General features: G+C 54.1%; 7 protein-coding genes across 7 annotated transcripts; 2 read left to right on the top strand and 5 right to left on the bottom strand.

The window, feature by feature from the left end:
• Positions 1 to 205: 205 nt before the first annotated feature.
• Positions 206 to 808, top strand: INS49_012446 (uncharacterized protein; the record flags this gene model as incomplete). Its single annotated transcript, XM_043173149.1, has 1 exon — positions 206 to 808. One exon carries the CDS (start codon positions 206 to 208, stop codon positions 806 to 808), a length of 603 nt encoding a protein of 200 aa, XP_043022446.1.
• A 444-nt stretch (positions 809 to 1,252) lies between these two features.
• Positions 1,253 to 2,305, bottom strand: INS49_012445 (uncharacterized protein; the record flags this gene model as incomplete). Its single annotated transcript, XM_043173148.1, has 2 exons — positions 1,253 to 2,242; positions 2,294 to 2,305. 2 exons carry the CDS (start codon positions 2,303 to 2,305, stop codon positions 1,253 to 1,255), a joined length of 1,002 nt encoding a protein of 333 aa, XP_043022445.1.
• Positions 2,306 to 3,126: 821 nt separating this feature from the next.
• INS49_012444 (uncharacterized protein) lies at positions 3,127 to 4,328 on the bottom strand (the record flags this gene model as incomplete). The annotated part of the gene is made up of 3 exons (XM_043173147.1): positions 3,127 to 3,614; positions 3,711 to 4,101; positions 4,152 to 4,328. The coding sequence occupies 3 exons, from the start codon at positions 4,326 to 4,328 to the stop codon at positions 3,127 to 3,129; spliced, it is 1,056 nt and encodes a 351-aa protein (XP_043022444.1).
• A 749-nt stretch (positions 4,329 to 5,077) lies between these two features.
• Positions 5,078 to 5,967, bottom strand: INS49_012443 (uncharacterized protein; the record flags this gene model as incomplete). The annotated part of the gene is made up of 4 exons (XM_043173146.1): positions 5,078 to 5,459; positions 5,517 to 5,607; positions 5,664 to 5,689; positions 5,744 to 5,967. The coding sequence occupies 4 exons, from the start codon at positions 5,965 to 5,967 to the stop codon at positions 5,078 to 5,080; spliced, it is 723 nt and encodes a 240-aa protein (XP_043022443.1).
• Positions 5,968 to 8,788: 2,821 nt separating this feature from the next.
• INS49_012442 (uncharacterized protein) lies at positions 8,789 to 10,322 on the top strand (the record flags this gene model as incomplete). Its single annotated transcript, XM_043173145.1, has 2 exons — positions 8,789 to 9,423; positions 9,536 to 10,322. 2 exons carry the CDS (start codon positions 8,789 to 8,791, stop codon positions 10,320 to 10,322), a joined length of 1,422 nt encoding a protein of 473 aa, XP_043022442.1.
• Positions 10,323 to 10,531: 209 nt separating this feature from the next.
• INS49_012441 (uncharacterized protein) lies at positions 10,532 to 12,503 on the bottom strand (the record flags this gene model as incomplete). Its single annotated transcript, XM_043173144.1, has 4 exons — positions 10,532 to 10,543; positions 10,807 to 12,114; positions 12,185 to 12,360; positions 12,416 to 12,503. The coding sequence occupies 4 exons, from the start codon at positions 12,501 to 12,503 to the stop codon at positions 10,532 to 10,534; spliced, it is 1,584 nt and encodes a 527-aa protein (XP_043022441.1).
• A 1,006-nt stretch (positions 12,504 to 13,509) lies between these two features.
• INS49_012440 (uncharacterized protein) lies at positions 13,510 to 14,739 on the bottom strand (the record flags this gene model as incomplete). The annotated part of the gene is made up of 5 exons (XM_043173143.1): positions 13,510 to 13,535; positions 13,583 to 13,847; positions 13,921 to 14,044; positions 14,194 to 14,213; positions 14,314 to 14,739. 5 exons carry the CDS (start codon positions 14,737 to 14,739, stop codon positions 13,510 to 13,512), a joined length of 861 nt encoding a protein of 286 aa, XP_043022440.1.
• Positions 14,740 to 15,023: the final 284 nt, after the last annotated feature.

Genomic DNA, 15,023 nt, shown 5'->3' with positions numbered 1-15,023 from the left:
TTAGATAATTTCCCATTGTCACGCCTACGCACTCAGTCAAAGTGCCAACTAAATCAACAACCTCATTCCTTCTCTGGCCACCATAACTGGAAGTTGCACGGGGCAAACCACTATATCCAAAACCAGACAACTCCCTTTTCGTTGAGGATCATTCCAGTCGGAACTATTGTTCCACAAGACTCTCCGCGGAGCTTCGTCACTCACCATGTCGACAACAACCCCAGCCCAGCCAAAGTGTACCCTGGAGCCTGCAAACCTCCGCGAGCAATCACAGGTCGACGAGCTCCTCCGCCAGCGCAAGATATGCGGCTGGAAGACCAGGCCAAGCGACATGGCCTCGTGGAAGGAGAGGGCCGAGGCGCGCACAACAACCCTCTTCTGGATCAAGCCGACCGCGCACCCAGACCTGCGGGTGGGCCACATCTCCCTCGACAGGGTCAGCGGTGACCCGTCGACCATCAAGATCGCAGACCTCTTCGTCCTCCCGGAGCAACGTGGCGGTGGCATCGCGCGAGCGGCCTTCCAGGCCGTGGAGGAGCTGGCCACGGTGGGGCCATATGGCTCCGAGGAATGCAGGACTCTCAAGATCGATACCCTGAGCCGCAAGTACTCTTACGACGAGGAGATGCGGCGCGAGTATACCCAGCTGACTGGGGTGGAGCCGAACCCGAAGGGGGCGACCAACGAGGAGTGGTATGGGCGGATGGGTTACGTTACGTACAAGGAGGAGCCGACATATCCTGAGGGGGAGAGCCGGCCTAGCGGGAAGCTCCTCCTGGCCTCGTTCATGAAGAAGGAAATACGTTGACAGGCCTGATGATTTGAATCAGGAGAGGTTGTTTGCTTCTCAGAGTCTTTCAACAGCATAGTATCTAGTAGAGCATGACGGCCGATTATACAGAGAACGCGTTGCTTTAGAGTTGCATCTACAATTATTGAGATATATGTAAGAATTTATAGTGCGGTTGTATTGTGCTCCCTTGACAGAGGATATACACCCACATGGAATCGAATACGAGGGAATAGAAAATATTGTATTTCAGGTATTACACTGTCTGACCTTTAAGTTACAGCACAGACTTCCGAGCCTAGATGATGCTGTACTAATCGAGCACATCTCTCTGACTTATGAGAAGTGAGACTGGGTTGACACGGATGAGATGCAGGCGTCGTTCTACCTTGGTCAAAGGCATTTCGACATCATATCTATTGCCTTTCTTGGGTTAAAACACAAACATGTTTGGTTTCTCTCTTAAGCCTTGGGCAAAGGGTCGATCAGAACCGCCGGCCCAGCAGCGGCAATCAAAGGCACCTTGTCCTGGAACACAATCTTGTTCCGCGCCGCAGCATAGCCCTGCCCGTAGGACTTCAAGAACGGCTCCGTAGTCTCGTAGAAGGCGCCCCGGGCCTGGCCCTTCTCGTCGCGGTCCCAGTACAGCCTGCGCAGCCACAGGTACAGATTCGGGTAGTCGTGGCGGATCGACTTGCGGTTGCACATGAAGACACTGTGGTAGGCGACGTCGAATCTGACCAGAGTGGTATACAGCCTGACGTCCGCCTCGGTGATGTGGTCGCCGAACAGGTACGGCTTCTTGTGCTGGGCCAGGATGCCCTCCAGCCGGTCGAGGGAGTCAAACAGGGGGTACAGGTTGGCCTCGTACGCCTCCTGGGTGGTCGCGAACCCGGTCTTGTACACGCCGTTGTTGACGGTGTTGTACACCCACTCGTTCATCTCGTCGATCTCGCCCCTCAGCCTCTCGGGGAAGATGCCGCCGCCCTGCTTCTCCTTTGTGCTCTCGCGCAGGTGCTCGGGCAGGAGGTCGTCGAACTCGGAGTAGAACATGCGGATGATCTCGGAGCTCTCGTTGTTCACCATGGTGTCCGTCATCTTGTCCCACAGCACCGGGACGGTGTAGCGGCCCTTGAAGTTGGGGTCGGCGTGCTCATACAGCTGCTTGATCTTGGTGAACCCCGGGTGCAGGGGGTCCTCCGCGGGATTGTTCTCGCCGCCAAAGACCCACCCCTCGGGGCCCATGTGCATCCTCAGCAGGTACAAGTCAATAATGGAGTCGAGGCCCTTCAGCTTGCGCACGATGATTGTGCGGTGCGCCCAGGGGCAGCCGGGCGACAGGTACAACGCATAACGGTTTGCTTCTGGCGGGTACTTGGAGCCCGGGGCTTTGGATATAAAGTTCCGGAATGTGGATGCAGGCCTGGTGAAGTGACCGTCCTTCTGGTAGGGCTGCTGAGCGTCAGTGAATGGCTCTTGAAGACTGGGTGGGCGGAATCTCACTTTATCAGTCATTGTAACTAGGTATGTAGTTATTCTGTTCTTGTTGCATGAAGTCTGCCAAAACTTGACACGGTTGTGGGGGTGTGTGAGTTGGCTCGAACTCTTGATATATTTGGCGTTGTTTCTGTTCCGCGGCCCCGCCCTCAAGCTTCGGAATCGCGACCAAAGCCGCTGTGATTTCGTATGCTTGGAAATCGTCCAACCCTTTGAGTTCCACTGGTCGCACGTCAGCAAGCTCTCGCTACTCGGCGCTGACAAATGAGACATTATCGGTGCTCATTCGCCCACCAAGCCGACATTGCATTCTCACACAGACCCTCGACCACCATTTCTGCCCACCCAGGGGTTTGCTGGCATCAACACGTTCCGAAGGTCTAGAATGAATTTGTCAACTAACACGCATACCCGAGCATGGAATTTGCTGGCAATGGTCCATGATTCTATTATCTCGACACGCCAGTCTTTCATAACTTGATCTTGCGAGCGCCATAACAAATCATCGGCAGTTCAATGGTGATAGACAACCAGGCTTACATGATGGCACTCAAGTCAGGCAAAGAATCTAGAATCGACAAACGGTCAAAACTCCGCCTGCTCATGCACAACTTGTTGTAAATAATCTCAGTCTCCTGAATTCTTCCCAAAAGTAAATACTCGATTCAGACTCCGTGAAATGGTGACTGGAGCCAGGTTCTGTACAGTGTCTGAAGTCAATCCCTGCACGAGCTTGATCCAGACGAGTGCAACAGAGGTGACATTACCACTAACCACCACGGATTGCCCAGCTGACACTTTGAGGCTCAGGTGAACTCTCTCTCTCTCTCTACCCCAAATCATGCCGTCTTGATAACGACCTTGGAGAAGTGCTGCTGCTTCTCCAGCCTCTCGAAAGCGGACTTCGCATCTTCCAAGCTGAAGGCAACGTCATCCAGCGCCGGCCTCACCTGCTTCTGCTCCAGGAAGCGCACCATATCTCTGAACATGCTGCGAGATCCAAGATAGATGCCGCGGAGGACGCATAGCTTCCACAGCGCGCTCATCACGTCCGGGATCTGCTCTCCGCCTCCAGCGCCCCCGATCATTCCGGCTACTGTGACCAGGCCGTGCAGCCGGACGGCACTCAGAGACTCGGCCATGGTCGTGGCGCCGACCACGTCGACAACGTGGTCAATGCCGCGCCCCTTCGGCGTGAAGCTTCTGGCCAGTTCGCCCCAGTTCGGATGCTCCTTGTAATTTATGACGTGCCGGGCGCCGAGGGAGAGCAGCCGGTCTCCCTTTGCGTCCGAGCTCGTTATCGCGACAACATTGGCACCTGCTGCTGCTGCGATCTTTAGATTGTCAGCACGCCGAAGGGTCTCGAGGCAAAGCAAAGGTCCATGACATACTTGCAGAGCAGCCACACTCACGCCTCCCGTACCCTGGACTAAAATCCAGTCGCCCTCCTTGACTTCCCTTCCCGGCATGCCCATCAGCGCGTTCCAGGCCGTAAGTCCCGAGCATGTCAGCGTCGCAGCCTCCTCGAAGGTCATGTGTGCTGGCATAGGGACGAGAGCGTTATGGTGGAGGATGACCTGTCGGCACAGAGTGCCATTCAGCTTCTGGCCCAGACCGGAGCAGACGTCTTCAAGGTTTGGCAGGGCGTCGTCCTCCACGTGCGGGATCATGTGTGTCACGACCTTCGCGCCGGGCTGCAGCCACTGCGAGGACTGGGGCACCGCAGAGCCAACCGCGAGCACCACGCCCGCGCCGTCGGAGCCGGGGATCACGCCAGGAGTCGCCGGGAGAGGGATTGCACTGGATGGGTTGCCCTTCTCTCGTGTCAGAGACAAGTTCTGTATTGGCGATGGACACCACTTACCCTGCAGATTGCGAGCTCCCTGTAGTTCAGAGACGCCGCATGGATCTCGACTAGAACCTCCTCCGGCCCGACTTGGCCAACCGTGAATGTGGCATCCGGCTCATAACGGAGAGAAGAGATTCCTTCTTGGGCAGAGTCTAGAACCCAACGCCCGGTCTTCTGAGATATGCTGCCCATGATGCTGTTGTTGAAGCCGGAAAAGAGGGGGCCATGTTGACGAAGAAACCTCGACTATGCCAAATGGGTGAATCATCGATAAGGGGCAATCTTCTATGCGGGCGGATGGGAGTGGATCCTTCGAGGGCATGAGCGATTATTAAGCGGTCGGCGGATGCTTTTCGGCCGACGCCATCACCGCTTTTTGCACCCACCACAGTTAGACTTGTTTCCTTCATGACCCATTGCAAGGAACACCAATGCCTGTCCGATCTCATGGTGACAATAGTGGTATCAGCGACATGCTGGTGGTCCCAGAACACACATCGACTCCAATGTGAGCACTCTTCAGATCTTATCGTTGGTGCCCAGGATATGCAAGATTTGCTTCATATGCTCCACCTACGGCAGTCTCTAGTTCGGATCCACGCTGATGACGTTAGTATTGCTTTGATGCACACCGTTTCTTCTTCTACTGTACTACCATGGGTGGCTTACTTGGGTCATTCGGGCAAGGTACGCCTCATGGCAAGCAACTAAACGGCCAACACACAAGTCTGCCCATGCATACATGTCTATCATGATACAGTCAGTCAAGAAGAACATGAACGTTTGGAAATGCGCACCACGTGGAACAAGTCTGGGATGAGCCTTAAATTACTACATTATACCAATATGTACATCATCAATAAACAGGTTGGAATGACCAGCAGGTCATATACTAACAGGAGCCCAGCTCACGGCATCCTATACGACCCAGGCCTAGCTGCTTAGAAGGTGGCAGCAGCCAGGTTGCCACTGAAGGTAGAGTCCTTGAAGGGGACCGTCGCCGCCCCAAAGTCCACAGTCTGCAGGGCATTCTTGGCCGCGGCCGGGAGGCTCTCCCAAGCAATCAGCGGCTGGGTGCCGCCGACCGCCGTCGTGAGACCCAGCTGGTGGTTGACCGGCCAGGTGCTCTTGTACTCGATCAGCGGCTTGGTGCCGGACAGGGTGTACCCGCTCGTCGCGCAGTTCCAGTCGCCGTGGGCAGACGGGCACACGGCGGCGATGTTGCTCGCGGCCGTGGAGGTCGCCGACTTCAGCCAGACGATGACGCCCTCCCATTCGTGGCGGTGTCCCAGGCCGTCCGATGGGGAGTCCTTGGGCATGTACCTGGTGGGGAGTGTCAGCCTGTCCTTGATGGCACGTGATCCGGGAAGGGGAACATACCATGAGTACATCAGACCGTAGTAGCCGTTGGATGTGGTTCCGCGGACGTAGACCTGTCCTGTGCTGCTTGAGCACTGGCCATTTGATGCACCTGTCGGGTTGAGTCCGGCACTGCGAGTAGTGTAGATTAGATCCAGCCCCTAGCACCTTTGATCTGCACGACACCGTCGATCCTGTAGATCGCGGGAGGCCGGTCAACCGCTCAGGGGAAAGAAAGAGAGACGTACTTTGTGTCCCCCGCAGCGTTCACGGCTGGGAATGGGACACAGCCGTTGACGACCTTGAGGAAGGGCTTGTAGGCGAGGTACACGTCTCCTGTCGTGCCCGAGGGAACAGTCTCGGCGAACCCAACGACCTTGTCCGAGTCGATAGGGGCGCGGCGCTCGATGGGGCTGGCGCTGACGGCCGCGGCCGCAGCAATCAGAGAGACGAGAGACCGGAGGACACCCATGATCAGAGAGGCAGAGACTACCGCGTCTGCGTTTGCGTTTGCGGGATCGAAGAGTAAAGGCAACGGACGGCGTGAGGGCGAGGACTGCTGGAGATGCAGCCCCTCACCTCCAGGCCGGGATAGGTAGGGCTGCCCATCTTTATACACTGGTAATTGGACATGCACGTGTATGATTATTAGGTAGGCAGATCACCACCATCGTCCTTTCCGAGCGCAGGCCTGCACCGCACTTGCATCGGCAGTGTGGTCACATCGCGGGTGCTGGTAACAGGGGCCCTGCCCCGGAGCAATGCCCCTGGCCGGTTAGGGATGAGCCGGCCAGGAAGAGGACCCACGATCCGCGGACCAGTTCGCCCAAATACTGTCCCACGTGTGACAGGTGGAGCGAGATCATTTGGACGCTGAATCAAGCACACCCAGACGCCGTTAAGCTTAAAGCAGCAAACCAACCCGTCATGGCAGCGATGCCGATGGAGATGCGCGGGCGGTGAAATGGGCGGGCACCTCCACTGCACGTGTTCACCGGTCCTTCATTTCTCGACTGAGCGCCCGGGGCCCTTCTCCTCTTTGCGGCCCCCGCGACCTTCCTGTTGCGCTCTAGGATCTCTGGGGTCTCTGGGACGAGATTGGCCCCCCTCCCGCTTCTTGGACGGAACCTCTTGGACGGAACCTCTTGGACGGCCGGGGGGGGGGGGGGGGGCAGCCTGCATCAGGAAGAAACGAACGCCCAGGAGGTATCATTGATCGGACCTCCATACATTATGCTGCCGCCAAGCAACCGCCTGCATTAATGCCCGGTTTGTAGCTTCTGAAAGCCGGCTTGCATCCCGAGATCGACAGAACCAAACACGTTGAGGTTCGAGCCCGCCAGCGAATGTCGACTTCTGTCGCGGGACCCAAAGCCCCAACCTACAATTGCGGTCGAGCACGCCCGAGTCAGACAGGCCGAAAACGCGTATAAACTCGCGATCAAAACCAATAATTGATTCGCTTCACGGGCCCCATCTATGGATCTGTCCATCATCTCCCGCACAGTGGACCGAATCGACGGGATCCGTCTTATTACCGCTCGGAACCTCCCGTCGCTCAAGGTCCTCAGCTCTCTCGGAATTACATCTACCCATGACTAGTCCGCACCACGCGCCGTTACCTATACAGTAGTAAGCTGTCGCAAGCAGCGCGACAAGCCCGTTTGAGTCAGTCTCGGAGTTAGAGCCATCTCGGAATATTGAAGAAGGACTGCTCTCGGAAGCTTTCCGAGGAGAGACAAGCTTATCTGAGAAAACGTCTTATATTGTTTGAGCAGAGTATTTATCAGGCATGATCAATGGAGGCTCATCTTAAGACAACAAAATATTTCATTTGCTTAAGAAGGCGGCAATATCTTAGGTGCTTTGGCTGCATGGTCTGTGGTTGATTATGAATCCTTTCTACATCTGTTGAGGAGCACTTTATCATCATTGCCTGCTGAATTCTAAGCCAATGCAGAGTACATCTGCCTCTGGGCCCCTGGACCTGACTCTGATATTATGAGAAAGTCTAGGGACTATAATCTGTACTGGATCTGCCAACAACTGGTGGTAGATACTCCAGCAAGTGACTCCCACCGTGACGAACACTAAGTAGTAGTTGTAGGCGATGGCAAGTAAATCGGCAGCAAAATACCATCCCAATGTATAAATACTGGTGTGATTCCATTTAGTCATGCCCACACGTATCTCCACTGCTACTGTCCTTGTTCGTCTCATTTCGTCCCTTTATCACCTATTGCTGTATACACAGCACTACTATGATGCTCGGCATCTCTTCCCACTCGCCTAACGAAGCATTGGCGCTGTGACGTCTGTATTCGTTGTCAACACCCAGCATGGCGCTTCCCCTGCTGTCATTTCTAATCACATATATATTAAGAGTGTCAGGTAACAACACCACCACATGTGTGCCTGGGGTGCCGCTGATCATCAAAGTAGAGGCTTGCAACTCAGTCTTTGACACAGTGATTTGTTGAGGTCATTATTGTCCTAGTGATGATGGCGTCTGTCCAATTGAGACTCCAGCCCTTGTCAAGCATATCCAGTCACTCAGAAGTAGTACGAATATTAAGAGCTTAGATGGTTGGCATTTACAGATCCAGTTAAATTGGGCTCACACCGCAGTATTTGTATAAAACTCTCTCCTACATAAACACCACAAGTATACTTTATCACACAAGTTCATGCAATTGGTTGCTGGTTGCTGGTTTATAAGCAATGCCCAGCATGCAAAATCAGCTCCTAAATCTGCAGTGGATATCTTGCTCACCCATTCCTAAAAATATACAAGGCCATGTCTCAACCATGCCGACATGTGACGAACGGCGAAATCACAGAGCTGGTGTGATCCGGTGCGGCTGCGAAATCACAGACTTAGTTCCAGCCAAAACTCTGCAACGCGTTTGCTCTCCCAAAGTGTGACGCGTTTGCTCCCTAGGCCCTCGAAGATTCGATGCCCCGCCTTTTAGAGCCCATGATCCAAGTGTAAACAAATCAGCTCTTCACCCTGACTACCATTCCCGCGGTACGATGAACAGTTGCATTCACTGGATCCTCGAGTCACGAACCACCCCAACGAGTGTTTGTGGCATAGATTGCAGACAATCCAGCTTCGTCTTTTTCTCTCCTCTGCGTCGCTGCTGTGCAGGCAATGTTATGCCTGATTGTCTGGCTCACCACAACTTCTACTCACTTCACTATCATCTTTCAAGCACAAGGTTGACTCAAGTTTTTGCCTAACATTTCCTGCAGACGCAACACTCTGCGCCGCCTCTTGTAAATGAAACAAAATGTCACCTGAGGACGCCCAGCAAGTCATACACCAATGGGTGTATTTCTCCGTGTACCAGGTTGCGAACAATCGCCCCATACTCCACGATGGATGCGTCCAGAACATTTGTGACGCACTGTTTGGTCCAGAGTGGAACCAATACACAAACGAGGAGCAGCAGGCCAAGAGAGACATCATCTGGGCGGAGTACAACAGGATGTTCAGGGACTATCTGCCTATGCTTCAGCAATTCCAACATGACACCAACGAGATCTTGAGGCTTGACGAAGCAGCTCTCGCCACCCTTCTCAGGAGGCCCAGCAATGATAGTGCCAGCAATGATACAACTAGTGGTACGAAGACCAGCCCTACAAAGACTAGCCCTACAAAGACTAGCCCTACAAAGACCAGCTCTACAAAGACCAGAGCTATGAAGGTTAGAGATACGAAGATTAGAGCTATGAAGGCCAGCGATGCCTTTGACGAGCCGATCGACGAGTCGATTCTCACGACTGCGTTCGCAATCGAGAGAGACGAGGCTGCCCGCAAGAACCTGGACAAGTATTACGAGCCCTGTCAACAGGGACGCAAGGACTTGATCATCAGACGTGCTAAAGAGCCAGAAGGTAACATTGACCTCTTCGACCACAAGGCGTAAGTTCTGTTCCTGTCTCCACACCATGCTCTACAGCATACAACATAGATTTCCTCGGTTGTGTTTTCTCTACCTCGGAGTTCCTCCTTCGCCTAACGTCAATTTCTGCAGCGTACCCTTGAATGATGACAAGAGAACCAAGAACTGTCCCAAGTGTGGGAAGTCCGTCACCTCCAATGGCATCAAGCGCCATGTTCAGATCACTCACGAGAAGGACCCTCGCTGGGTCATCTACTGCCCTGCGCCCGGATGCAAGTATGAGTGTTGGCGCGGAGATGCCACCATTCTGGCACACATGGCCTATTACCATGAGGGTCTACACAGGGAGATCTTTGGCGAGGAGGATGTGCAAAAGCAGGCCAAGGCAAGGGCAAAGGGAAACGAAGGTGTCAAGGCAAGGCGTTTGGCGAAGATTGAGGCCGATGCAAAGGCAAAGGACGGCAAGTCCGCCGTCTCGGAGAGTGAAGAGCAGAGGGTCAAGGAGTCTGAGCTGGCCGAGGATCACCTGAGAGGTGAGGCACTGGAATTTGAGGTCATGCCTCACGAGGACTTGTATGACGAGGTCATGTCTGAAGAGAACATGCCTACCCAGCACACGCCTGTCCAGCACATGCCGACCCAGCATGTGCCCAACCTGTACATGCCAAACCCGTATGTACCAAACCAGTACATGCCCACTCAGAGCATGCCCAACCAACATATGCCTAACCTGTATGTGCCAACCGAGTATATGCCCAACCAGCACATGCCCAACCAGCATATGCCAAGCCAACACATGCCAAACCAGCGCATTCCCGATCAGCATATGACCAGCCAATATATGCCAAACGGGTATGCGCCCAACGAGCAGATGTTGGATGAAGAAATATCTGATTGGAAATGGGCAACCAGAAGATGATCCATGTGGATATGGTCAACGAGTACATGACTGTCTCTTCTCTTGAAGCAGTTCAGATTGTCAGTTCTGGCGCATTCCTACCTAGGTAGCCCTCAGATGATTGTGGAGTCCTTAATCACTACGCAGGACCAAATATAATCGATTTTGACTTGATCCACTGCAGTAATGAGTGATCCACTGCCATGAACTCCAAACTCAGAATGGACTTTTTACCTGGGACACTATCACATCAGATGATCTGCCAGCTCAGCTCCATACGGGCAGTATTTCTCGAAAGAGTTTGGCATATATGACACAGAGATGCGACTGATGGGTAGCAACCTATAAAGCCCACGACTGAAAGCCTTTTTCCCACCTAGTACATAGCCGCCCAGAAACATACTAACAACGCAGTCCAACCCAGCCTACCATTACTGCCAGCCTGCCATGCGCCACTGCCAACAACACTGCCGCCTGAAGAAGCATTGCTATTTCCACCACCAACGACCCCTCCCTGTGCAATTAGAACCGTGCCATTCCCCATATCGACATCCGGCTGAGCAGTGTTGTTCGTGTCAGTCGTGAACGGAGCCAAAGACTGGAAGCCCTCCACGCGCCCGAGGAGGACCTCCATGCTCCTGAACGCAACCTGCGGGGCATCCATGGCGAGGAAGTGCCCAGCCGGGGCAACAGCCAGATAAGTCAGCCCGCGTTCCGTATGGGCGGTCCCGAGGACGCCCGCACCTGCGACGGTCTCGAAGTTGTCGTTGACGTGGTACGGGATGAAGAGCGGCTCCGTGGGCCGGGTCTGGAAGCCCAGCGTGCCTCCCCACGTCATGTTCTGGATGGAGAGCAGCGTGCCGTCGGAGATGAGCACGAAGTCCTGGGAGCCGTGGCCCAGGATGACGTTCTGGGTCCGGTCAATCACGTTTGGTATGACAGGCTGTGACCCGGGGCCGTCCACGACGGAGGTGTCGGTGCCGTTGACGAACACGGGGTCGTTCGTGCAGAATACCCACTCCTTGTCGGGCGCGTGGATGACGGCCTTGACATCGGGGCGGTTGAAATAGGCTGGTCCGGAGCCGTCTGGGATGTACGCGGTTCCATCTGAGAAGCCTAGTGGGTCGTACTTCACAGGACACAGGCTGGTGATTGTGTAAGGACTGAAGCAGGGGTTGACCTCAGCAGCAGCGGCGAAGACATCGTTGAAGAGACCACACCCTTCGAGGGGGGTAACCTGGTCGGACTCGACCCCGGGCAACGCCGATGGCTGAACTTCGGTAGCCGGATAGACTATGTATTTGTTCAAATAGTCCTGGTATCCACACGAAGTTGACCTGTTCTGCATTGATGCTGTGAACGAGTCGTTGAACCCAAACACATCGGACCAGGCAGTCGCAAAAGACGATACCGGAATGTCCTGGGGAATTGGATTATTAGAGTACAGGCCGTCAAAGACCTGCATGCCCCTGACGTCGAAGTACTGCGTGTCGTTGGCGTCGAGCATGCCCGAGGCGATGTAGGGACAGTACATGCCGCTGTACGAGGAGCCTGTGATGTACACTTTGTAACCTTGCAAGGCGAACGTGTCAACAAAGTTCCGCCAGAAACCCTTGAACTGGTCTGCTACGTCGAATTCGTTTCTCGCAGTCACGTTGCCCTGGGAAAATCCGCTCCCGATAGGTTGGTCGACCCAGACCATATTGGTGAGCCTGTGCCAGCTCCACTTGTTCCGGACGGGCTTGAAGACGCCCGGCTGCCAGAGGACAGGGCCGTTCTCAGACAGCAGCTCGCCGACGGAGGAGCATCCAGGCTGCATGCGTGTCAGTATTGGAAGTCAATGCCGCTAAGAAAGTGAGTAATTTGGCTGGCAAGAATCTTACCCCGCCTGTCAACCATATCGTAATTTCGTTGCCGACTGTCTGGTTCTCTGATGGGAAGAACCAAAAGAACAACTGGTTGGTGTCATTCGTATTCGTGCTGATGGGCAGTGACCCGGCGTAAGACTCGCCGACATCGAAATCGACATTTGGCAGAGCGCTCCCATTCACAGAAAATTCTGTAGTTGAGTCAGTCTCAGCGACACGTCTCAATAGTGATATCCTTCCACTTACTTTCCGTCTGTGCATTCAGGAACTTGCTTGGTGCAGGAGATTGCTGCTGGCGCGGTGATAATGCCTGCTCAGCTAGTGGCGGTCTCATCTGGTTGAGATTCAGAGTGGCGACAGCCACACTGGCCTGAACAATGGCGAACCAACGCATGTTGGATGTGCTTCTTCCTTCCCTCCGGGAGAAGGAGGCCCTGTGATTGCTCTGCGCACGGAGAAGGGGGGCGACGGAGAAGCGGGCTTGGACGGGATAGTGGGGCCCAGCGTCTTTTATCTCGAGGTCGACGTCTGATTAGAGTTGGGCAAGGCCTCCCTGTTCGGCTCGGGAATCCGTGCACAGCTTGGGATGCTGAAGAAGTTGGGACTCTCACCCCCGATGCGGTGTTGGCCCTCGAGCTGTAAGCCGAAACCACAATCACAGACTCCGCACATGCAGGGGGCCGCTGTGATGACGGGTCCATCATCAGGAACGCCCGAGTTGTGCAGGGTGACATTGAGCTGACAGTTGTACCACTGGGGATCGCCGGTAGGAATGTCCCCTCAAACGTCCCCGCGAGGTCGAGTCTCTTAGCGTGGTCGGAGATCAAACTCGGTTCATGTTTCGTCTTGTCACTCCCGCCCAGCTCAATTTTCGCATTAAAAACCAAAAGCTCTACGCGATAACCTCTTGTGAGATAAACTCCTATGAGATAACCTCCTGTGGGATGATCGTCTGTATCCTGTGAGATGACTCCCCTGGGATGACCTGTCACTGGGTGTTTTCGAGCCTTGTTCTTGCAATACGCTTTGGAATTATGTCTGCAGTTTGATAGAGAGTAGTGGACAGGTCGACATGGCTGCGTGAACTTGTCTTCCCACCCAGATGTCTGAAGATAAGGCTACTATCATTCATACTCCTCCACGTCTCAAGCTTGCCGGCCACCCTCATCCAGATCGAGAGAGAGCAGCAGCAAACATTGAAGATGCTTGCCTAGTATTAATCCAACTGAAATGAATCTAACGAGCGATGGTATCAGAACAAAAAGCTTCGACTTGATCTAGTTGAAAAGAATCGCCACAGGCCCCGAATCGGGTGCACCCTCATCAACCTGGCCCGAAGATTACATGCCGGGAAGTTTGGGGAGCCCTGCGATATGTTAGAATTTGGCTTGCAGCAAGAGTGTCAATACGTACAGCCGTCAGTCTCCTCCTGAACCGTTTGTTTGATGGTGCATTGATTGGCAACGCTCATCTGCTGCTTCGTGATGGAGCCGCAGCCATCATAGAAGCACTCCGACTTGTTCATGGCGCGTTGAAGCGAGTCTCCCTTCCAGCCAAACATGTAATCGGCGTGGGTGCCGGCGGCGGTACCCTCGAAGCTCCATACGTAGGGGTTGGGTGTCCCCGAGGGCCACATGCTGTTGAACTTCGAGGTGTCCCAGACAGTTTCGAAGGCGACCTGCAGTACAATATTCAGCATTATTCTATACGAGACCACGAATGAACCGATGGAATAAATGAAGAGCACGTACCTGTGGCATGCGGACAGGATGAGTTGATGGGCACTTTCCTGCGTTGACGAACCCGTCCTGGGTGATGGAGTTGTACATGTGCGACTGGTGGTCTGGACTGTCAAGGTTCTTACCGTCCCAGCATCTAGATACAATTAGTACAGGCTGAGAGTAGGTTGATATCCAGGAATCACTAACGCAGGGAAATGCTGTGTGACAAAGATACCGCCAGGGCATGCCGAAGTGGGAAAGTCTTTGATCTCCGGGCCTCTGCCGCCACCACTCTGCAGGCACTGGTAGCGCAAGCCGACGTGCTGGTTGGAGGTAACACTCGGGCTTCCCACCGTCATACGGAAGCCCTATGATATGTTAGATAATAGCTCTCGACAGCCACAGGAGGATTGGTGCACGTACTGGTGGGAATGTCTTGACGGGTTGATGTGCGATGTCGTCCCGGATCAAGTCCGTCTGGCTGTAGTAGACAGTAAGTCCACCCTTTGTGCCGGAGTAGCCATCGAGGTTACCAGGGTTGACAGGGATAACTGGCACACGGTGGTAAGAGCCATTGGTGGGGTGCTTGAAGTACAGAACGGCCGTCCAGTAGTTGGAAAAGTCCTCTGACATCTCGCAAGTGGTGCAGGTAGCCCTTGCACCAACGTCTCCCTCCATGGTGGCATTGAATGCGTTTCCGCCCACAATGTGGTGGACATGAGAGGCCGGGACCGCGCCTGGCTGGACAACAGGGTCCAGACGTTGAATCGTCAGAGTCGAGCATTGGAACCGAAGGCCGGCCTGAACAGGCGCGACGAGAGACAGCGCTGCTGCGGAGAGCCACTTCATCTTGGCGGTAGATCTTGATTCGATACTGGTAACACTTGGGAGACAGAAGCTTGTGGAAGCAGATGTGCCAGGCAGGGGCAGCCTGACCTTAAGCTATTCTTATACGGCTGGATTTAGTCCAAGGCGCGTCATTTTGGTTACTCGTTCCTTGTTGTTTCACTGTTTAATAAGAAATGAATCAATTTTTAATCTTTGGTCGGATACGGAACCAAACACGGAGGTTGAAGAAGGCTCCGGCAGATCGCCAACGAATCAATCGAGGTCCGTATTAGCCGGATGTCCAA

This window comes from Diaporthe citri (genome assembly GCF_014595645.1).
Source record: "Diaporthe citri strain NFHF-8-4 chromosome Unknown scaffold_6, whole genome shotgun sequence".
NCBI classification, from domain to species: domain Eukaryota; kingdom Fungi; phylum Ascomycota; class Sordariomycetes; order Diaporthales; family Diaporthaceae; genus Diaporthe; species Diaporthe citri.
The sequence above is the reverse complement of the archived record's forward strand: the minus strand, read 5'-3'. Positions and strand labels throughout refer to the sequence as shown.